The 23,120-nt window shown below is 40.0% G+C and overlaps 3 protein-coding genes across 4 annotated transcripts; all 3 read right to left on the bottom strand.

Annotated features, from left to right (window-relative positions):
• Window positions 1-142: 142 nt before the first annotated feature.
• On the bottom strand, window positions 143-5,670 carry hyal2b (hyaluronidase 2b). Its single transcript, XM_080462013.1, has 4 exons — window positions 5,425-5,670; window positions 3,301-4,280; window positions 3,088-3,177; window positions 143-2,986 (listed from the first exon to the last, which is right to left on the bottom strand). The coding sequence occupies exons 2-4, from the start codon at window positions 4,249-4,251 to the stop codon at window positions 2,597-2,599; spliced, it is 1,431 nt and encodes a 476-aa protein (XP_080318139.1). The 5' UTR covers window positions 4,252-4,280; window positions 5,425-5,670; the 3' UTR covers window positions 143-2,596.
• A 5,120-nt stretch (window positions 5,671-10,790) lies between these two features.
• tusc2b (tumor suppressor 2, mitochondrial calcium regulator b) lies at window positions 10,791-14,386 on the bottom strand. 2 transcript variants are annotated; one of them, XM_080461810.1, is made up of 4 exons: window positions 14,194-14,386; window positions 12,522-12,769; window positions 11,672-11,792; window positions 10,791-11,583 (listed from the first exon to the last, which is right to left on the bottom strand). In XM_080461810.1, the coding sequence occupies exons 2-4, from the start codon at window positions 12,668-12,670 to the stop codon at window positions 11,518-11,520; spliced, it is 336 nt and encodes a 111-aa protein (XP_080317936.1). In that variant the 5' UTR covers window positions 12,671-12,769; window positions 14,194-14,386; the 3' UTR covers window positions 10,791-11,517. The 2 variants fall into 2 exon arrangements, with proteins under 2 accessions (XP_080317936.1, XP_080317937.1); XM_080461811.1 differs by having other exon boundaries at window positions 10,797-11,583; window positions 14,198-14,320.
• A 1,451-nt stretch (window positions 14,387-15,837) lies between these two features.
• Window positions 15,838-19,976, bottom strand: rassf1 (Ras association domain family member 1; the record flags this gene model as incomplete). The annotated part of the gene is made up of 6 exons (XM_080460901.1): window positions 15,838-15,987; window positions 16,072-16,187; window positions 16,280-16,571; window positions 16,669-16,773; window positions 18,351-18,475; window positions 19,682-19,976. The coding sequence occupies 6 exons, from the start codon at window positions 19,974-19,976 to the stop codon at window positions 15,838-15,840; spliced, it is 1,083 nt and encodes a 360-aa protein (XP_080317027.1).
• Between the last annotated feature and the right edge of the window lie 3,144 nt (window positions 19,977-23,120).

The following is a 23,120-nucleotide window of genomic DNA, read 5'->3' as shown; positions in this document are numbered from 1 at the left end:
AGTTTTTTTAAACACTTCAGAGTTTAATGTTTTCATTTAAAATTTAAATTTCAACTATTGATCCGATGAATGCGCATGTTTTGTCTTCGTCTGCGTTGCTTTAATGTAAATATGTTTGTTGGGTTAAATAAAACAAGTGTTCTATAGAGATCCAGCATTTATTTGTACATGTTAAAAACATTTTACAAAGATTTAGCCTGTATTATTAACTCGACAGTTCACAAAACACAAGGCACTGGCGTCACGTTTATACAGTGAGGATGAAATGCTTGACATATTTCATTGAATACTTAAATACAGTCCTTGGAAAACGTGTATGCTAAATTTAAAAAAGTAAATCCTTCAGGAAATTCCATGTCAAGTAAAATTGAATCTTTTATACATGAATGCGTGTAGTTTGGGCAAAATAAAGCTTTTGGGTGCATATATTGGAGGAAATCCACGTGAAGAGGAACATATTTCCATTGCTAATACAAATATTCCTTGGGGATTTTTATAAGACTATAGTTCTAAATGTTATATGCATGAGACAATCTGAACAATGTCTTGCTTTTCTCAGTTTTAACTTATTTTATCATCATGTTTATTTGATTTTGCAGATTTTCACCACCATGACATGCTACAGTGATAAGCTGTTGACTGGTGAGCTGGTAGCATAAAAAATAATATAATAATTTGAGCATAATTAAACTGCCAATTGATCAAAAAGTGGACTGCTACTCGATTATAATAACTCACTGTTATTTAGGGCAACAATATTGCATTTAAGGCTGAAGTGATGAAAAGAGAAGACCATCTGATCTCCAAAAGGCTCCAGTTCACTTGTGAAAAGAAGATAAAGCATGTAAACAAAAGTTTGTTTGCACAACTACCTTTTTTACATCATAATTTAATTATTATCTCCCTGTACCTAGTAGTCACTGTCAATAATAGATTGATATCATACTTTCGGGTAAGGAGGTCATACTGTGAATGAGAATCTTTATGAATGTAGAAAAAGCATTTAGGATCTCTCACTCTATAAGAAAAACGTTGTTTAAAAGTCATAAACAAAATCTCAGATTGCTGATCTGAAATCCAGGTGAAGCAGAACAACCCTAGAAGTACCCATTTTGTTTTAGACAAGATTCACAGTGGATCGTTTCGTTAAAATGAGATGTGACCAAAAATCTGTACGGAGCACATTTATACTGCACTGAGAATATAAAACGAAAAAAACCCACAAAAAAAACAGGAACACCTCACAAGTCGAAGCCCAATCCAACAGAAAAATGGTTAAAGTGCAAATCCCACAACACTTTTATCTGTGCCAATCTCAGTTTTCCAGTCGGAGGAAAACAACACAATCTTCCACCCACTCACTGGTACCAGAACTCATGTTTGGTCTGGACGTACACAAGCTGTACAAATATGAAACGTTCAGTCCAGAAAGATATTTACCAGCTGGTCCCATCAGTAATCAACAGTTTTTACCGCTGACCGTTTCAGACACTTTGGACACAAGCTGCAGTACAAACAGGTGAAATTCAAATATCAACACAGTTTCTCAGACTAGTAACGATGCTTAAGGCTTCAGATAAATCATATAAAATGAGTTTGACACGAACATTTGAAAACTGATCCCTTACGTTTCAGTTTTGTTAAACCAAAACAGCCTGAAAACCATTTCACAAATAAAAATATCTTTGGCATTTCTGTCATTTAGTTTCCCGCAAATCTGTAATAGTGTTAAATTTGTTACGATTAGTTTGATTATTATTAAATACAACTACCTGAAGCAACCTGCTTGTTTTCACTCAACAGAAAGTTTAATTTAACGGAGCAAATGTCTTTTCTTTATTGTATAAATTACGAAAATGGCACCTTGAAAATATTTTTACGAATACTTATATTTTATGTATTATCATTACTGTTCTTGCCATACTTTTATCATACACTTGCTTCAAGACATTTTGTTTGCTTACAACTTTGTAGGCGTTAAGTTATATCACTATATTATACTGTCTTCAAAAAATGGGTAATATTTATTTGGTCTTTTCAAGATCACTTTACAGCCCTGATAAGACACAGTTCGGATCAGAAACAGGCAGGTCCAGCCATGTTGTTTCTATTACCAAAAAGAAAAGAGTATTTGTCATCCTTTATATAACCTAAAAGAGTCATTCAGTCTCTATTGACAGCCAGATGTGGGTCGGCGTGAAGCGCGGCAGAGGCATTTAAGTTATGGTTTTAATATTCAACATAATATGACAGAAAGGATGACCAGATATAACCAGGAGTCGCTCTCCAGCTCCTCTCTAAAATGGTCTAAAAGCCCATTTCATTCTGCTGGCAGGACCAGGCTCACATTTTTCTTGTCCCCCTTTTTGAAGAACCAATAAACTCCATTGCATCAGCCCTTGTCATTCTCCTGTAGGATCTGTGCTATTGGGCATCTAGTGTGAATTCTTCTGAACTTTTTTTTTTGTAATTTAAGTATGACACCAAGTTGAGGTGATCAATGTGGTCCAAGCATTGAACCTTAACACATTTATGACAGATATTCTGAGGTGACCTTTTCAGGGCTGCCAGAGTGCTTTGGGTTTCTCCCGTTTCCTCAATGCAGCAGAGCGAGGAAGCCGAGTGGGAGTAAAAGGCACATAGACCAGGTCCCAAACACAGAGGACGCTCTATTCTTCCCCTTTTCTTTCTGAACACAGCCGTCACCCCTGTACCCACTGTAGCACTGGCACTGAAAGTGTGTACGGAAAACAGCCAGCTCCGCTTGGCCGGGCGCTCCTGTAACCTCCAGCTTCCCACGCTGACTGCTGATCCGGTGCGTAGAGGTGCTGAGATGGAGATACACATCGCTATCTTGCACTCGGCGAAGACAACGGCCGTGGGATTTACACAGCTCCCGGCTGCACTGCTCAGCTGCCGTGGACACGTTGAGGAGATACCGGCCCAGTGGTCCCGTCAGGTACTTATCAAGGGTTGAGCAGCTGGCCTAGAAGGTTAAAAAAAAAAAAAGAAAAGACAGCTTAACCTTAAGCGCACTGAATCCTCTGCTATTCAGCATGAAACAAGCAGAGAAGGCAGAAGTCTTACATCGTTGCTGGCATAGGACGTGTCCCCCCAGAAGATGACACCCGCAGCTCCGAGTGCGACGCTCTCTCCAATGGTGGAAACCAGGTCAGTCTGTGAACGAGTGAAAACTTCATCAACGATGGAAACGTTTATAAAAAATGGTAAAACAATGTCATAACATGACAAAATGAAAAACATTGTTCTGTATGAATGACTATTCTCTCACCAACTCACCTCAGTTAGGAGGGTCATCTGACTGATGTAAGTTGGTCGCGTATAAACAAAAACAGGCCGCGTTAACCCATCTCCAACAGATGCCAGGCGCATCGCCTCCTTCACCCGGTTTCGGACAAAGAGGCGCCCGTAGTTTGTTGAGCGCAGTGCGGAGCCCATGTAAATTGATGGGAAAAGCGCCGTGCATTCCATCCACAACCAGTTCAGCTGATCATTGCGAAACATCTCCAACGCAGGACAGCGGCCCGTGTAGTTTTGCAGGCCGCCTCTGTAGTCGTGGTTATAACAATCTGGGAACAGGTAGAAGCCCCACAGCTGATTGGGCCTCAGATTCTTGGCGAGCTTCAAGGTGTCCAACATGAATTTTCGCGCCCACAGCTCGAAGTCTTGCTGTGCAACTTTGGCGACTTTTTCTGGGGTCCACTTCGGGTTCTTTTTGGCCACCATTTCACGAGACTTACTTCTATAGATATCTTTAATATCCCAATTTCTGATCCACAAGGGACGCCACTCCTCCCAGTCAATAACAGCCAAACCTTTGGCCTTCGGCTCCCGGATGTATTTTTTCACACCCTCAGGCATCTTTTCATAGTGCTCAGCGAGGCTGGCGAGCTGGGGAAGGCCTCCGTTCACTGCTGTGCCACCACGCTCATAATAGGGATACAACCCGAGGCGTTCCTTATAGAAAATAGTGAGATTCTGTCGGACAAAGCCCTCATTGGGAGACGCCACAATGTGAAAATGATCCAAAGACAAAGTTACACCATGCCGTGGCGCACATTCCTGTGTCGGTGCGTTCCAGGCGAGAAGCACTGGCTTTTGGGAATATAATGGCCATCTTGTCTGCCTCATATCTGCTGAACACAAGGCTGTCCATGTTGAAACCACGAGCAGAGTCAACCGAGCCAGCTGGCCAGCTGAGGTGTTAAGACAGTGGGACATCACCTCCATCGTCACTGCCCACCTTCACTCTCCTTTCTCTGAAAAGAGACACAGTAGTTTAATTAGTTTAATCCGTACATCACCCTACATGACTCGGTGACAACATACAGTAAGAACATATGTGGGACAGAAAAGAAATCCCACGATTTCAGGATGTATCTCAAAAATTAATTACGCCAACTGTGGATTGTTACCATAGTCTTTCAGTTTTTAATATTAGGTTGGGAAGAGCAACTATGGTTGGAACAAAAGGGATATTTCTCTCAGTTTCACATCAACAGAACATGATGAAGTTCATGGATGACTGTTCTTCTCCTGACAGCACTTCTAACTGCAAATCTTGTGGATCAATACCGTGAGCCAAAACTCAGGTTTGGATCAGAACGTTTTAACACAAAATCATAAGGTGTATTCAAAAAAAAAAATGTAATGACGTCTTATTAGCTTATTAACTTTTCCCTGGCTTGGATTAATTTCCGGGACACTAGTTACGAGTTATCTTCAGATATTTTCAACCTAAAAATCCACCAAAACATTTAGTGGATCGAATGTGAATCCTTGTTATTTACAGTGAATCTTACGTGTGTTCATGTGTTAAAAAAAGACAAATTATAATGCAGTGTTGCTTGAAGTCTTCAGGCTCTTTGTAACATATTACCCTAGTAGAAGGAAAAATACGTAATGTATATTTCCTGTTGGTATTAGTCTTTCATAATTGGCTTTACAATTTCAAGCTAAAACTTTTATATTTTTTTTAATCTTGTGTTGAAAATTGTCAAATTTTACTAGGTGATAATTAAAAAAAAAAAAAAACCTTTTTTTTTTTTTTTTTTTAACATAACACACAGGTACAACTATAGGAACAAAGAAACAACAACATGACAGTAGCTGAGCAAAAATGTCAGTAATCATTCTGCACTATGTTTTATTCTGCAAACTTCTCTTTTCATCTAAGCAGGTCCAATAAAATTAAGTAAACAAAGAAAAGACAGAGATGTAGAGTCAAGTTTTAAAGAGCATCTCGACAGACACAGATTATTGCGAAATGTAACTTCAGTTGCCGCGTTCTTTCTTTATGTATCTCGGGTTTTGTTTTTTTATTTTTTTAAAGCTCTGTAAACAATGTGAGTAGAGGCAGTGAAGGACTTAGCCACATTAGCTCAAAGTTTCATTGAAACTGACCACCATGCTACAGGAGCTAACGAGCTTCTTCTTCCTCCCGTCCGGTCTCATCCGCTGAAGCCGAGGACGCCCGGGGTTTCTTCTGCCCATGTAACCGCCATATAAGTTACATTTCCAGCGGCCTGCCATGTGAATAACAGCGGCCAGAGTCCATTCAGTCCATACCGATAATTACCACCACGTCTACAAGCCCAGGAACTGTGACAAGCGCGACTGTCCGTAAAGGTTGAGCAATAACAGCTCACTGCATCTGGCTGTCAAATAGGGGGGGATCCGAGAGTGATAGAAGTTACAACACGTTGTATTTAACCAGTTTTCCTAGCCAAGTAAATACTACTAATTAATAATAGTGTTTATGCTTTATTTCATTGTGATGACATTTTTGTTTGGCATACTTATGAGGGCAAAATCACATTTCAGAGCTGCCGACCACCCCTCAAATGAAAATCTGAATAGTGCGTTCTCCGTGGAGGAAGTTTCATTGAATCAGTTTTCCGCACAGAAACCAAAATAATGATTATTACATTACTCTCTACTCAGTTGAAAAGTAATTGATCTGCATTTGGAAGATTTAAAAAAAAAAAAAAAGTCCCCTTTTTGATGGACGTTTTAATGAGAAATAAACGTTCTTATCCATTTATGTTTGTTTAAAAAATTTATTTAAAAATGACATGGTATCAAATGCCATTCAGAATTCAGGTAATGAATATTACTGCGGTCAAACCAGCCGTCTCTCGTTTGGGGACAGGTGTGGGAGGCTTCACACCTAGATGGAGCCATGGTAGAGGTTTGAATAACTAATTAGCACCTGGACTGTAGAAAGCTACTGAAAAAAAGACATGAAGCCATTTCAGTTTAACATCTAAAGATTTCAAAGAGACAAGGGTTAAGAATTTCAGCTTTTATTTCATGGTGTATACATCTCTTTTTGTTAAAGCTTTGTGGAGTAAAAAGTTGTAACCTAATTGTGACCTAAAAGTGAAAAATTTCATTCTGGCCTGTATAGATAATCATCGTTTGTGTGAACTCAAATAAAGTAACCATGCAATGCGTTGACTTAAAGTTTAGGTCCTAAGCCAATTCAGAACATCCACTCCACCTTCATTAAGTCATTATGTAATGCCTGGCCTGTAATTCTATTTATTTCGAGAGTGGTTTTTAATCAATTGAAGATCATAAAACGCATACCACTCTAGTTTTTAGAAAACATATGCGCTGGGCTCCATGACAAAACGAGACGAAATATATATATATATATATATATATATATATATATATATATATATATATATATATATATATATATATAGTATGTTAGCCATTTCCAGAGGAGCCAACATGATCTCTCTTACCTTATCCTCTCTGATCTCCAGATGAAAGTAGCTCACAAGTAGTTCAAGTTGTTAAGGATCAGGACACATAAGGATCAACTCATTATTATGCTCCACCATAAGCCTCTGAGCCTTTTAACATGAATGGCAAAAGTACTTGTTCATGGCTATTTAAATGTCAGGGAAGCTCCGCCTCTGTTTGATTTTCAGGTTAGTCACACATGCTGAACCTCTCTCACACTTGTGGCCTTGCCTACTTTTTATTCTGAGATGAGTTAACAAAGAGGAACTATTTGCCAGCTTTTGTAATATTTTATGGACTTTACCGTGACTCACCTCAAACAAATACATAGCTGAGATTTCTGCCTGACAGGCAGTATAATAATAGTCTGGGGGTATTTTCATGGTCAACTGTGAAGTATGGGAGAGTATATTACACCAAACAACTCTTTCTTTCTCCTGTTTCTAAAATATAATTTTTTTTTTCTGAAAGCTAAATAAACTAAATGGAAAAATATAATCATAATGTATATCGTAGCATCAATATAGATGATTCAAATGTTGAACATTTGAAATGAAAAACTTTCCTACTTTGAGCAATGCCATTTTGAGGCGGCAGAGCTGCAATATAGACAACATTTTCCCATATTTTGATACATGTATGAAGAAATTATCTTTTGCAAAGTTTTCTTTCATACAAGTCTTAGAATGCCAAGAGACAAGAGTTCATCCACATGTTTAACATTAGGCTGGCTGAATGGCGCAGTTTTAAAAAGTGATCATCTGCTCTTCCACTATACCCACAATGTGTGTGTAAAGAAAAAAAAAGAGTAACTCATCCATCTTTTATTCTGCTCCATCCAAACAAGAAGGAACCATCCCAGCTATGGATGAAGGCAAGGGGAACATCCCATTGCAAACACAAACAGTCACACACAGTCACACCTGGAGTCAATCCAGGAAACTGACGTGTGCGTTTTTGAATTGTGGCTTTAAACCCGAGAACCAGAAGAGAACCAACACTTGTATTTGCAGAGCGTCCATACGACTGGACCCACGTCAGATTCTCTTTGTCAACACCCTCAATTAAACCATCTTAAAGCTCGAGTATATCACACACCTTTTGCAGGAGCAGAATGAGAGCTCAATGTTTGGTTATTGAATTACTTCGAAATAACATTCAATGTGATCCATTTTCCTAAATATCAAAGAAATGTGTCCATTGTAGACCTTTTCAAACACCCATTTCGAAGACGATGGGTGGAAAATAGTCTCAGAAGTCATTTCTGGATCTGTTTAATAATTTATGCACACATTAAAATGATCGGTTGAACAATGGAAATACTCCCTTTATAAAAGCCCGACCTCGTGATTTCACATTTTAAACCGTACCCAGGTCTTTGTCGGCAAAACCACCAGGTGGGGGGGGGGGGGTTCTGATTCAGTTTTCTAAAGCATAGTATTGGAGTTTTCCTTATGGCTTTCCTTATTATTTCAGCTTTGTGAAAGTAAACAACAAAAAGTAATTGCACATTCACATCTCCCCCCCCCCCCCCCACAGACTCCACTAACCTGCAGTTCCATGGAGGGGGCAAAAGCGCAGACATGAACAGAGTAAAATCATTTCTTTACAAGCAATAAAAGTTGGGTGGATTTTGGCACAGACCTCTTTATCCTCTAAGGAGAGCAATAACAGACAGCTTTGCAGAAAACCCGTACTGAAACCTTTTTCCCATGGAGACTATACTGATGGCCTTTACTGCGCTCTGAACTTCAGCCATACCTCATTAGCAGGCTCTTATACATGCGCCTCACCTCCAACAATGGCTTGCCTTTGCAATTTCCTCTGCAAGGGGATTAGCTCGTTGCAGGTGGAGGTCAGGATCATCACAGATATCATGTGGTTCTTTCAAGCTTATTGGAAAAGTAGCTCTTATAAACGCTGGCTGGAAATCCCTTACCTTTATTGACAACACTCGTTTGAAATTAGAATCAGGGTACATACGAAACATCTTTGAAAAACAATTAAGTTCTCAGAAACGTTTGATCCTTTAAATACCTAAATACATTTTCTGGGGCACATTTTTACTATCGTCCCATTATTTTAGTATGACTCGGCTAATTGTGGTCAGATTGAGGATTTCCGATATAATTTCACAGTATTCTGGGATACTTTCTTCAATCTGACCACCAAGATGTACCAAAGGATAGTACACGGGGTTTGGGAGATGGTAAACTCTTTGAAATGCTTGAAATATTGAGCAAAAGAGGTTTTTATCATTCCAGCCTTGGGGTCAGACTGCACACACCCTTGTTCACTGTTCTCCTGTTCAACCTTTGAGAAACTTGTAGCACACAACCAGTACCTTCAATACTTTTGAAAATGTCCGGAATGTCCACAATGTAGTACTTTAATTGCAGGATGATATACTTTATTAATAGAAGTACAAGGGCTAGTCGCAATGATAAAGCAGGTTAACCCTGATTAAACTAATGCGTTGCTTGAAAAAGTAAAAATGTAGGACTGATGCATTACTTCTTTTTGAGTTCCAGAATTAAGGGGAAAAATACTGGTTCCTCTTTTGAAAGGAAACAGCTGGAAAATTTCCTCTTTATCGAAGCCACAACGATGTGGCACAGCCAAGAGCTCTCAGCCGCCCTCGGGATGCGAGGTCCCCCCTCACGCCGCTTGTAATCCATGTTTGTCACAGTTGTTACTCAAGAAGTCTACTCTGGAAGTCTCCGTTTGTAATCCAGCTCAGTAATGCAAATGTTAGTAAAATCCATGATGCATGTGCTTCTTCTTTTGGCTCTGCTCCTTGAATCCTGAAAATGTCTCATTCAGTAATCCATCGTAGTGACGCAGCTGTTTTCACTGTCTCTGTTCAAGAAAAAATGCTTCTTGAAATCTCCTTTACTCTCGTCTTTATGTCTAAGATTGGTATTGAAGTCATCCAAAAGTATCATCCAAAAGTATCATCCAAAAGTAACTGAAAAGTAATCTGGTATATAACTATAATTTTCTGGTAGTTAGGTTAGTTACCGATTTCATTTTTCAACAGGTAATTTGTAATTGTAATAGATTCCTGTCCTAATGGTTCTGGCCTGCTTATTCATTTGACAGAACTCCCTTTGGGAAACTTCTGCTTTTAACATCCGTATTTCCCCCCCAAAAAACTTAATTCTGTTGCAAAAACTGTTCTTGTTCATGCATTCATATTTCACCCAGAATCACTCCTGTAATTTTTTTTTTTTACCACATAACATCCCTCACAATTTCTCTTATTTTGATCAAAACACAAATTCTTGATTCAATAGTCATGATTGTCTATATCTGTCATAATCACACAGATTAAAACACACAATAATCAATAACATCTGCATTCTAACCTGGCTGCACTCTGCTACTTTTCAGATAAAACCTCGTTTTTCGCCCCACTTTCTCCCTCACCTGGAACCTCTCTACTACGCTTCATGGAGGTGTTGCAGCGATCAGCACTCACACACCTCGGTGCAGTTCGATTCCCTTCACATGGAAAGGTTTTTGTTTTTCTTAACTCCCCAAGTACCCCAAGCTGCACCAGTTGATAGTATTACCTGTTAGGTTAATCTAACTTGCCTGAAGTTGTGTGCAAATATTTTTACTTATTTCACCCCCAAAAAATTAATTTTATATATATATGAATGAACACATATGCAAATGAAATAACTGTGTAATATGAAATAAAAAGTGTGTAATATTTTAGATCCTTCAAAGTAGCCACCCTCTCCTTTGTCGACAGCGCTGCCAACCCTTTGGCTTTCTCTCATCAAAGCAAAGGGTGGCTATTCTGAAGAATCAAAAATGTAAAACATGCTTTGTCTTATTTCACACTTTTTTTGTTTACAACACAATGAAGACAAAACATTGAATGAGAAGGTGTGTCCAAACGTTTGACTGGTATTGTGTGTGTGTGTGTGTGTATATATATATCCCATTGATAAACCTGTGAAGTAATTCAACCATTATGTGAGGTTAAAAAAACCCAAGACAACACAGTTGAGCAATTCAAATTGTAATTAAAAACAGTTATAATAAATTAATAGTGAAACACAGTTTGCTAAAGCAGCAAAGAAAACAACAGGATCTCTTAGACTCACTGCTGCTGTGTACATGTGTGGCTTTGAGGTCACTGAAGCCAGTCCTTAAAACGTCACTTCATTATATGAATCCACTTTACATTTTGTGGGCTACTTACATGATTGTCAACTCCCAAAGATATTACCCATAAGCAGATCCTGTTCCATGCATATTGAAGCAAGTCTTAACGGTGTCAAAAAACCAAAGTGTGCGCCGACAACTTTCCTACTTGGACCACTGGCTACATTCTCTTTAAACTCCTCACGTTATGCGAATTATCCCAGAGGGCCACCCATCGCAGCCAAGTTCCATCCTGCACACACTCACACCAACATGCACACAAATGATCCGTAAACTGAGCATGTTTTGCCGACTTGGCACTTTTCGAGCTCCCCCCCCACCCCACCCCACTGGTGACCTACACTGTGTCAAACTGCACACAAGCCAAAAACAGATGACATGCAGCGGCTCAGCACATGATGCGTCAGCCTGTCCACAGAAGGGCATCAAATATATTGACAGATCGTAGTATTTCAAAAGCTGGTTTTTGGGTTTCCATGGTTTTGCCGGGGGGGGGGAGGGGAGGAGAAAACGAGGACGGAGTTGACACAGTGGCTTGTGTGAGAAGCTCCTCAGGCGTCGTCAGGCTTCACACAGGACAACTGGGAAATCTACGTGGATGCACGGGTGGGCCAGCGTTATCATTCCCTGCAAGGACACAGACAAGATCCAAATGATTGTGGACCGGTGTTTCAGAGCTGGCACTGAGGAGTGAGATTCACAGTCATATCCTCACCTGAGGTGTTAAGTTTTTCTGAATCCTTTTCAGCATGGCTCTTTTGCGGCCATTTTTTGTCAGAATTGTTTCTTCATAGAACTCGTGCGCCAAGTCACCATCTTCATCGAAGAACAGAGAGCTGCAGCAAAGGTGCGAAAAGATTTGTCAGTCTCACTCTAGTCAACGTCACAGGTTCCATGTATAGAAAAAGGAGGGGCGAGCCACAAAACACAACCGTTGGGGGAAAAAAAGAAGGTTAAAAACACTTTGCCAGTCATTCGGAAATATTCTACATAAGATTGGAATGAAAACATTCCGTCAGCTGAGACCTCCTGGTGGTGAAATGTTTGGTTTTTAAATGTTAAAGGGTAAGAAAATAAAAAAAAAAAAATATATATATATATATAAAACCACTGAAGATCTGCATCAACAGCAGCACTCCTGAGTCTACCGCTGCCAAAGCAAAAGACAGTGTTGACAGAATTATGAAATTTCAGAAAACAGACTTCAGCTGTTTTATGTTTTAATAATGAGTGGACCTAAATTTTATGGTTCATGTTTTCCACTGTCAACATCACTGGATCAGTTCCAATGTCCAACTCGGTGATTGTTTTCTGTACAAACAGATACATAAAGAGTAAAGCCACTGGATTATTCCAACAGTTTTCTGATCTAAAATTCCATTTCATTTTGGTTGGGTTGGGTCTGAAACTTGAAGGTGTGTCAAAAATCCATACAAATATGATGGAATGTATTGTGCTTATTGTCTGTTCCGGTTAGGTCTCGGCAAACTACTTAACAGAACCCCTCAAGTGTACAAGCAAGTTTATTATATTCCCTGAAAAACTGAGATGGAATCTGCACCTACCTTCGTCTGGTAAACACAAACGGCGTTGCACCCGGAACACTTCGAACTCTTGCCAGTGACTGCTCGTTTCCATCTTTGGTTAGATCGTCCGCATTACCTGAGCCAGAAAAAGGCCAAAATCCTTTGGATTTGGAGCCACTACCACCCATCTTCAGCTGCAGCACATTATTTTCTCGGGTCACAAGGCTGCCAGAGGTGCTACAGTGTTACTGTATTTGATGGAATGTGTTTCACGATCAAGACGACTCCTGTGAAGGTGGTCATAAAAGAATGAGCCTGGTCATTTCAGGAAAAATATTAACATACAAAACAGATTTCTGTGGGAATAAAAAAAAAAAATGCAAAAAAACCCAACAAAAAACACACACACACACATCCCGCCTTTCACAATAAAAACCAAATGCATGGTGGATTACAGAAAATATTTGAATAAAAAATGTTTAATCTGAACTCTTTAATATTAGTATCTTTACAGTCTCAGACTTTGAAAACCAAAAAGTCACACAACCCAAACAGTAACAACAAGACGTAACTGAGATCAAGGTAACTTCCAGTCTTATGGGTGCGTTAGATAAATAAACTAAGACACTATGACAATAAGAGTGTGTGTGTTTTATTTTACCCTGCAGAGAGTGAGAGGGTGTGGGAACAGAAAAAGTGTTTAAATCAACATCCGTCTTTTTGCCATGTGCACAACTTTAAGGAAAACAGTCAAGTGAAGGAATAGTGAGAGGAGTCACTAGAAAAACAGAAATGTCAAGATATTTTTAGGCTCATCATGATAAACGAGTGCAGAGACTTTTCCTCAGACGTTTGCCTCAAAGAAACATTGTGCACAGGAAGAGGAGCTAAAAAAAGCTCAGTCATTTCCAGATAGAATAAACTGATGGTCTGCATAACAATGCCATGAGTTGTGTATGAGAAATACGTTTTATTTATTTTTATCTGTAGAGCTAACAGACAGATCACAGATGAGCAAAAAATATTAAAAACAGCCGACAAGTCCCTTAAAATGATCTTGACATATGATTGTGCTTTAATTTAGAGGTTATGAAATTGATTTCAATTCTGATCATGATATTCCAGGTCACATCAACTCAAATAAAGTCGTACCTTTAAAGTAACTGTACAAGCAAAGCAAATCTACGTGCACGTTAATTCCGACGGATCTGATTTTAAGAATAAACAAAGATCAATAGAGGAAGGCGTGGAGCTCGACTCCAGTTAATCTGAGTCATGTCCTTCACATGTGTCACAACCAGCAGGCCACTACCGACATGACGGTGAATTACAAAGAGAGTAGACCTCTGCAGACCTCACGTGCCCACCAGCCTGTCTCATCCAGAGTTTAAAAGGTTTAATCAATCCGAATCAAATATAAGATTAGCATGACAGGCACCAGGTCGCCCTGAAGACAAGTCTCCAGGAAGCAGAGACGCTACAATAAAAGACATGACAGCTAACCTGGTTAACGCTTTCTTCCTCGCAGCACTGATAAGATTAAGGTTGTGTCAGTTACTTTAATGTGACTTTTTGTCCCGCCTGCTAACATCACTGCTCGCAGCGTTCGCGAGCAGGACAACATGTTTCTCAAGAAAATAGCGTCTCCTCAGGCTAATGTTAGCTCTTCTTTTATCCCGAGTTTGTCACTTTATCACGACAAGAAACATACCTACTGTGGCTTGTGGTGGGTTCTCAGGTGCAATATGTTTCTTGGGTGAAATTTTCTGAGTGATTTCCTAATTTTTTTTTTACGACCACAGACCGCAAATCGCACACAACTGCGTTAGCTATTTATGCTAACAAGGTCTTCTTCGTGGCTTTATATTTCCTCCTTCCTTTCAATTTTGAACTCGTCTCTAACCGTCTTACCGCCACCTACCGTTCCGGAGGCCGTGTTACACGCGCATGTCAAATACCACCGGTAAAGTTGATGATTTCATTCGAAATTAGTTACATCAAACGAAATGAATCAATACAATTCAACAGTAGTGAAGATGTCAAGCAAATAATTGATTTTTCAATCCTAAAGGAATGTTGTTTTGTTAAAAGAACTGGTTAAATAAAGAGACAGCATAAAACACGACCAAACATACACCTAAACAACAAAGCCTTACAATAATAAGACAAACCCCATAATTTAATTAGTTTAATTTGTTGCTCATTTCTTATATTATTTGTTTTTCTCATTAATCCAAACATAAATGTGTGCACAGTGTTCCAGTTGAGAGACTCTTTTTTGTTTCTCAAGTTACGTGGAAGTTATTTTTCTACATTTTCTTTAAACAACACAACATTAAATATCATTGTTCTCTTTCTTTGTGAATGCATCAAAACAATAATAAACTAATGATACATTGTCACAATTAAAATAATGTTCCATAAATACTCTAAATTAGTCAAAGAATAGTTTATCACTCAACATATAAATCATTGTGTTGGATTCTTTTGTTGTATAGGCCATAACCAATGAGAAATGTTTTTGCATTTGTAATAACAGTTGTGCTTAAGACTATTTGGGTATGCTGGTTCAAACTGGAGCTTTCTCTCTGTGAAAGTTTCATTTAAAAAAATAGGTTTCATGTCTGTAATTCCCAAAATATTCCACAACAACTTAAGGATCCATTACACAGTGTGTTGTGTGAATGTTTTTGTGGCTAAATGAGAGCAAATCCCTACAGACACTTCCAAAAAGCTTAAATAAAATAAAATAGTGGTGAATTCTTTTTTTCTTTTTTAAAAACGTGGCTGTCCATTACCATGGAGGGTGATTTAGTAATGTTCACTGTGCAACCAGGTCACGGAGTTTAAAATCACCAGATCACATGACACACAATGCATTATTGATCATTTATTAGAACACATTTGACTTGTATTTAATTTATATTACCTGGTATTTTAAATTGGCGAATAAAAAAATGGTCTAAAAAAACCCCCAACAACATAGGAACTAAATACAACGCAAAATAACCATGAAAATTACGAGAAAAACTAACATGTGTCTTCACTATAAAACAAAATCAAGCAGCATCAAGTGACTACATCCAAGATGAGAAAACCTTTTATAGTCTGAGCAAATCCACTTCCCAATTAAAAAAAAAAAAAAAAAAAAAAAAAGAGTAGAATGACCTGATTCTGTAAGTAGTTCACATTAAATGCAACAGCAGCGGCTCTGCTTTATCAAACACTTAAATTCATAACATTATCCCTGCCTGAGCTCTTTCCTTCCCTGTCACATTTCACCATCGGCTCTGAACACATTTCTAAGAAAAAGAAGGTGCTTTTTAACGATGAGATTTGAAGCTGGGTCTCGGCATCACCCGGGGGTGGTTATCCGGGCCATGGCCTGCTTCACTGTGTCTCTGGCGAGAGCGTAGCGCTTCACAATCTGTCGCACGTGCTCCTCCTCCTCACGCTGCAAGATTCGCAGGAAGTTGCGCAACTCAGGAAAGCTGAAGGCGTCCCACTGTGGAGGAGAGAGATTTCACCACGTAATCAGTACACGAACAGTCAAAGGTGTATGAATGTCCGAGACCAAACAGTAACTCACGTTTACGTCCCCCGTCTGATTTTCTTTCAAAACCAGACTCAGGACAGTCTCACTCGGGCCGGCGCACAAGCGCAGATAGAGGGGACGTTCATCCTCGGAGAGTTTACGCATGTGCACTACAGGAAAAAAAATTTAAATAATAATAATAATACAGCTTCAAAATGAAATTCTTGACCCTGTTTTCTTTCCACGGTATCAAAGGTCCTACCTTGGTTTTGTTTCTCGGCGCGTTCAAACAAGGCGAACTTTGCCGGGTTGTCCACCACAGTGAACTTGTTGAGCAAGGCCTCAATGACCTCTCGTACCCGCGTTTCAGAGCTTATGTGCAGGTGCTTCGCCGCATCTTTGGGGAGGTAGAAAGACGTGCGGCGCTTCATCCTCCGGCCCTGCCGATCGCCGTCCTCTGCTGCGTTCAGGCACTGAGGGGGAGGAGGGAGGGAGACGGGGCGGACTAACTGAAAGTGGACCTTGATAAAGCCAGTGTAGGTCCCGTCTCGATTCTGCAAGAGAAGCAATATCAGCAAAGACGACATGACCGCGCGTCACAAAAGTCAAATATGGACATCTTTTACGCGAGTTAATGTTCAGTTCACTCACATCCACCATGTAGAGGTTACTGTTGATCTGAGCATTGTACTCCTTAACCCTCTGCTGGACCTTTCCGACACTCAACTCCTGTTTCCCAATCTCGATCTGTTCATCCTGAAAAAGGAACAACCATAAGGCTACCTGATAGGAGGCAGGAAACTTCTCTACACGGCTGGCCGGTGAGGACGGAGTGACAGGAAACAGACACAGTCACAGTTTGAGCTCAAAGAAAAGTCAATTTTGTTTCCTCAAGTTAGAAAAGAATGAAATGGAAATGAATTAGAAATGCAGTCAGCTGTCAGATTGTGCCATTAAACTCACCGCGGCAACCTTGTGAAAGAAAGAGGCACATGCAGTGAAATACAGTTCCTCTGAGTCTCGGTCATCCTGGCTGAAGGATGAGTCACTGGCTGCTTTTCCGTAAGTCATTTCACGGACTCTTGATGAAGAGCAAATAGGGCAATTCTCTGCTAAATATCTGTCATCACCTCGAGCTTAGAATAATCTCTGGAGCTGTGAGACAAAAAATTGCTTCGCCGTCCTCCTGTCTGCTCTTTTGACCTCGGCGTTCGCTCCTCCCCGGCCGTAAAACCTCACAATGATGTCTGGAGGGCCAAACCACTCCCAGAGAGGTCTGCTTAAATGATCCCAAAAGCTAAACTTGTCCCTGATAGTACTATGAAACCAGAGGGGAGAAGATAGTGAAAATTAGTTCCAAATGATGCGCAGTAATCTACAGAGCCAATTCACCGCCCAAGACCTTTCTAATATTCAAATCAAACTTTACTGAGAAAAACTCCACTGATTTACTGTTTCTGGAGCCACTTTACTATAAATGATAAATACATTTTAATAAAAGTTTGACTTACAAATGCTGTGATGCACGTTATAGTTTCAAATCCTTCTGGAAACAGACACACTATTGATAATTTTTCCATCTGTGATGGATTTGGGTTCGGATGAAAAAAATTCATTTTGAAAGGAAAATCAATACAACGCTGACTAAGAGCATGAATTGTGACCTTATTTTTTTAATTAGACATCCAATTTTGCCTTTGGGCCTTTTGTTAAAACCAAATGTAGAAATATGCAGTTGGAGTTTAAAAAATAGATGAGGTTAATATAAATGCACAACTCAACAGACAAATGAATGGATACATAGTAAGTCATAAAATAAAATAAAATAAAATAAAATAAAATAAAATAAAATAAAATGAAACAAATCAAATTAAATTAAATTAAATTAAATTAAATTAAATTAAATTAAATTAAATTAAATTAAATTAAATTAAATAATTGAGCCCAATGAAAACACAGAATACTGAAAAACTGAAATCAGATTTTTGAAATAACGACAGCTGTTTGTGTTGTTTAAAGTTGTTAAGTTATTCCCTCCCCTCCCCTCCCCTGAGCTTTAGCCTGACTTGCTTTGTGTATACATGTCTTGACAATGAATAGGTCATAAAAGCGGTATCTGTGAGGACATACGGGCCAGTCATGTGTCGGGGGACCTCCATCTGCTTTGACATACCATACATGAGCTACATATAAAGTTTATTTTTTTCCTGAAATCTTCAGAGATGGTTACACAGTTAACTGGATACAGGTTACTTCTATTGTTATTTAATTTGTAGAAAGGTATTTTAAGTCAATTCTGCTGTGTTTGCAGATTGTGTGGCTTTGCTCTTTACCACATTTGTGTCCGTCTCAATGGACTCAACAGAGAAATCTGCAGGTTCTGGTATCAGACTGCCGCGTGCCCTGCAGTCCAGCTGGATGAACGGTCGGCAGCGGGAGTGACAGGTGTAGCTGCAGTCTGAGAAAGAGAGAGAGAGAGAGAGAGAGAGAGAAACCATTAGAGGATGCAGCGCTTTCATGTTTACGTTCACTTTACCAGTTGTGTTACTGGAGCCCTCTTTTATGGATTTGAATACATGAATTCGTCATTGTACAGAAAGATTCCAATTACATTTCAAGAGGCGACAGGGTTTCCCCAGGACTCGCTGGAGAGAGCAAATCTCTTGGGGTTGAGTCAGAAAGGCCTGGAAAAAGGTGTAGGGGACTTGGGCCACTTTGTTCTTCATGTTACCACCAGGACTCCGAGTGGACTTAACCAGAAAATAGACGGACGGACGGACGGGCGGACGGGCGGACATGTTACCAGATGTTAATTTCTTATTGAAAGCACTGAGCTGTGCCTGAAGCAAAAACCCACAGCGAGGCGAAGAGAGTTCCAGGCTCTCGCTGCACCAGAAACGACTCCAAAACATGATGCTTGCCAGAGCTTCCTGCAGATTAGCATGAGCTCTGTGATAAACGCTCTCGTGAATGGAAAACTCACACAAACGTGTTTCCCCTTATATGCTTTGCAAACTGGATAATAAAGCTTTACGCCCGACATTTATGGAATTTGCCACTTTTCAGGGAATGATATTAAAAAGATAGCTTACATTTTTTTCCCCTCCTCATTAAAAAAAAAGAAAAGCAAACACAATGGTTTATCGGTTACACTGCAACGTTTTCTAAATAATTGTTCAAATAAAACATACAAGATAACCAAAAGCAAGGAGTGAATTTATCAGTAATCATCAACTATACACAATGTAAGGACGCTGTTTGTTTCCTGATGAATGTTTGAAAGCAACTATCAAGTTGTAGAAAGACCCTTCAGTTTCCAGGCAACGCCAGAGGTGGTTTTATTTTATTCTTATTTATTTCTAAGGACTGTTTTGGTGCAGCTTTGACAACAGCTGCATAACAAACAAGAAATGGGCCCACAATGTTACAGTGCCCATGTTCTTCATAACGAGCACTGCCATAGTTCACCGACTGATGAGGATGGAGTCTAATGACACAGAAAAACCAGATAATCAGCCCAGCAACAGGCCCCTCCTGCACAGACAGTACTTGTTTGAAGGATCACAGATTGGTTCATTCTGTCTTTCATGGGCATTACAGCAAAATACAGATTATCCCGGGCATTATCACTTTAGTGCAGTAATGTGTTGGAGGCAGTACTCACGGGCACAGCGCAAACTCTGCCTGTAGAGACCCCAGATGAATTCACCGCACAGGTCGCACCAGGCCAGATGTGCGTAGCTGTCCGGCTGGAAGTCGTGACCCAGATCAGCTTCTCCCGCGTGGCGGCCGGGAGCCTCGATGCTGACGCTGTCGCCGACAAGTCGGACGACATGGTAGGCGCCGTGCTGGGCCGAGATCACAGGCGGCGGCGGCACGGCGTGGCCGGTTGGAGCGGCGAGCTCGATGGGATCGTTCACGCTGAGGTCTTTCAGCTCGATGAGCTCACATTTAGACATCCTGTCCTTATTGCAGACACTAACATGTCAGACGAGGGCTTGCGGTCCATCAACCACTATGGGTTCAACACTCACATCGGACAGGGCGGCAACACGTGCGCCCGTTGCATGTTTTGTGATTCACAGCCTCTCTCGCGGTGGACACGGCCGTGACTGAAATATCACCAGCTTTGATTTATTTCTTTATTTTTGATTCAGTCCTCTTCCAAATAGCCGTGTTGTGCGGAGAGACGGGCCACGTCTAAATCCTCAGGAGCTGCAAAACAGTTGTGAAAACGCCCACAGTTGTGACACACTAAAATACAATGGGTCAGTTTAACGTACAATCTGATGTAAATCTGTGTCGGTTCAGGGTGCACATGCGTTATGGGATATATTTAGTGTCTGAACCGTGCTATACCAATAGAAAATCGGAAGATTAATTTCTGTTTCTGATGCCGGGATTCATACGATTATGATCAAATGTGGGCCAAGATGACAATAATAATCCTGTGCAATCCTGAAACAACTGTTGTTTTCCCGCTGCATTGGGGCAGGTTAAGAGAACAGTATATTCTAGTCAGAGACCTGCCAAAACAAAATTAGGGTGATACTACGTCAGTATACTACGCAGTGACTGATTTCCGAGAGAGCCGAACTCACATATTTGCAATATGATTAGCTGTGCAAACAGCTGCACGTGCAACAGTTACAGATGCTGAATGGACGACAACATGTGGAATATTGTGACTTTAATTGTGCACAAACACAGAAAAGGGATTCAGAGTTGTCCTTAAATGCTGCTTTGTTTAAAATCTATTTGAAATGAATATGCTTACTCTGAACTGGATAAGTGGGATAGAAGATGGATGGATGTTTATTTAAAAAACAAAAGTGTGTGTCTGAGTGAGACATTTTCAGGATGTTGGATTTTCATTTAGGGGTGTATTCTGTCTTTTCAGAAAAATAATGACGTCTTCGCACTGACAGAAACAAACGGAGGAATTCAGGCACACTTTGTGCCGCCAACAACAACAACAACAACAACAACTTTAATAATACCCTCTTACGTCTTAATGATTCCAATGGGGATGCAGAGTTTAGTGCCTCTCAAACTTTGCTAAAAGAGTTTCCTTGCGGAGCTGTGACTTGAATATGAACAACCCGGGACTCTTTCAGCCAAGTGGGTCACCACACGGTGCAATTATCCTCCATAAGGGCAACAAGAGCGCATTGTACCCGGCAGAGATCACCCCGGCGTGTCTGTCCTGTCAGTCCGATCCACAGTCAAACTACTGTAAAGACTAGTCACATTAACTCAGATTATTTCTTCATTTGTCATTCGTTGCTAAATGAAGCTCGGCACGCAGCCCAACAGGACACCCTGGTTTAATCCTGCAGTGTGAAGCGGGACGATCAACTCACCCAAACACAAAGGTTTGTTTCTTTCCGGCGGAGAGTTTAAAAAAAACAAAAAACGAGTTTACCTGTTTTTTGTTTATTTCCACTTGTAGTTGGAGAGATTTGGAGAGTGGAGGCAGTGTGCGGTTGAATCGAGGCACCGGAGCGGAGCGGAGCAGAGCAGAGCGTTCCTCCCAGCAGACGCACGCACCGGAGTCCGCGCAGCGCGCATGCACATCGGGATTACTGTGTAATCCCGCATGTGTGTTATTCCAGCCTGCACTGACTGCTGGGGCAATCCCCTCATTTCACCATCACTGAGAACAGCACAGGGGTGGACGGAGAAACACCAACCAGACGCAGACTGTGCTGGACACGGATTGTCAGTATGAGTTAACAACACGTGACTGTTTATACAAGTAATTAGTTAATAACAGGTTTATTAATCATTTAAAAACATGTAATATAACAGACATGGAACTTTTTTTTTTTTTTTTGAATCTTTTTTCTCCTAGTTTGATAAATATCTGATATTTATGATGGATCATAAATAGCGGAGGACGAAAATAAGGGAGGACTGCATGTTCTCCCTGTGCCTGTGTGTGTTTTCTCTGAGTCATCCAGTGTCCAGGATCAAGAAACGAGAACTTGAGAATGATAATTGGTCACGCTTTAATAATCTCTCTCTCTCTCTCTCTCTCTCTCTCTCTCTCTCTCTCTCTCTCTCTCTCTCTCTCTCTCTCTCTCTCTCTCTCTCTCTCTCTCTCTCTCAGAAAGAGAGAGATCATTGTCACAAGCCTATTAGAGAGTAAATAAAGCACAATAGCAGAGAGCAGCTGACCAGTAGTCTGCTGGATGTGACATTAAGAACAGTGCATCAGTTTGACTTTAAAGTGAAACGAGAATAAAATGTACAACTCTCACGTTTTCTGTACTTCGTGGGCGATTTCAAAAACTAATCACTGCAATCTGTATAAAATCAGATTTAAGGGCCAATTCCCTGACAAACTTTCACAACCTGATGTATTCGGGCCATGAAATCCAGTCACATGCAACCAAAGTGATGGTGATCGTCATCACTGTGTCACTTGACCCGCTGTGTGCTCTAAGTCTAAATGACTCTAAACTTCGTCCAAAATGTGTGAAAGTCTCAAAATAAAAAAAATAAAAAGTAATCCACGTCATCGAGCACTGGTGAGTAAAGTTAGTCAAAATACACAGAATACTACCGGATATACCATTTTCACAATATTACCAGGGAAAGGAAAATAGAAAAATGTATGAACGATTGTTGTCTTTATTGACAGAATAATTGTACATACTTTAAGAATGAAAAAGCCAAGACAGCAAACATAATTGAAAAGCATATGCTTTATGAGAAATGTGACACAGTATAACAAAAGTAAATTTAGGTAAACAAGGTCTTACTGAATCTCTCTATTTAAGTTCATGCCTCTTTTCAAAACCTTTCAAACATTCTGTTTGTGTATTTGTAAACAAAAAGCCAATTGTTTGTTTAATCTTTCTATCATTGTTTGGTATGTAGGACAGCATTACCTCTTCTTATGCTGATTGAGTCCCACGAGAAGTCATTCTATATGATTTATACACCAATATAAATGTGTTCAAGAAATTGTTGCCAAATTATTCTTTCAAACAGAAATATGAATTTAGATGACAGCAGAACTGTGCTGAGTAATTTTGTTCAATCCTATTTTCCTAAAATCAGTTTGATGTTTAGCATTATGCAAACATCATACAAAC

This window comes from Lipophrys pholis (assembly GCF_963383615.2).
Source record: "Lipophrys pholis genome assembly, chromosome: 4".
In the NCBI taxonomy this organism is placed as follows: Eukaryota; Metazoa; Chordata; class Actinopteri; order Blenniiformes; family Blenniidae; genus Lipophrys; species Lipophrys pholis.
This window is presented reverse-complemented; position numbering and strand designations above follow the sequence as displayed.

Coding starts and splice junctions, on each gene's coding strand:
- hyal2b (XM_080462013.1), bottom strand. CDS start 4,251: ATGGAGGTGATGTCCCACTGTCTTAACACCTCAGCTGGCCAGCTGGCT. Junction 3,178..3,300: donor AGATGACCCTCCTAACTGAG/GTGAGTTGGTGA, acceptor ACTCGTTCACAG/ACTGACCTGGTTTCCACCAT. Junction 2,987..3,087: donor CGTCCTATGCCAGCAACGAT/GTAAGACTTCTG, acceptor TTAACCTTCTAG/GCCAGCTGCTCAACCCTTGA.
- tusc2b (XM_080461810.1), bottom strand. CDS start 12,670: ATGGGTGGTAGTGGCTCCAAATCCAAAGGATTTTGGCCTTTTTCTGGC. Junction 11,793..12,521: donor TTTGTGTTTACCAGACGAAG/GTAGGTGCAGAT, acceptor CCTTTGCTGCAG/CTCTCTGTTCTTCGATGAAG. Junction 11,584..11,671: donor AGAAAAACTTAACACCTCAG/GTGAGGATATGA, acceptor GTGTCCTTGCAG/GGAATGATAACGCTGGCCCA.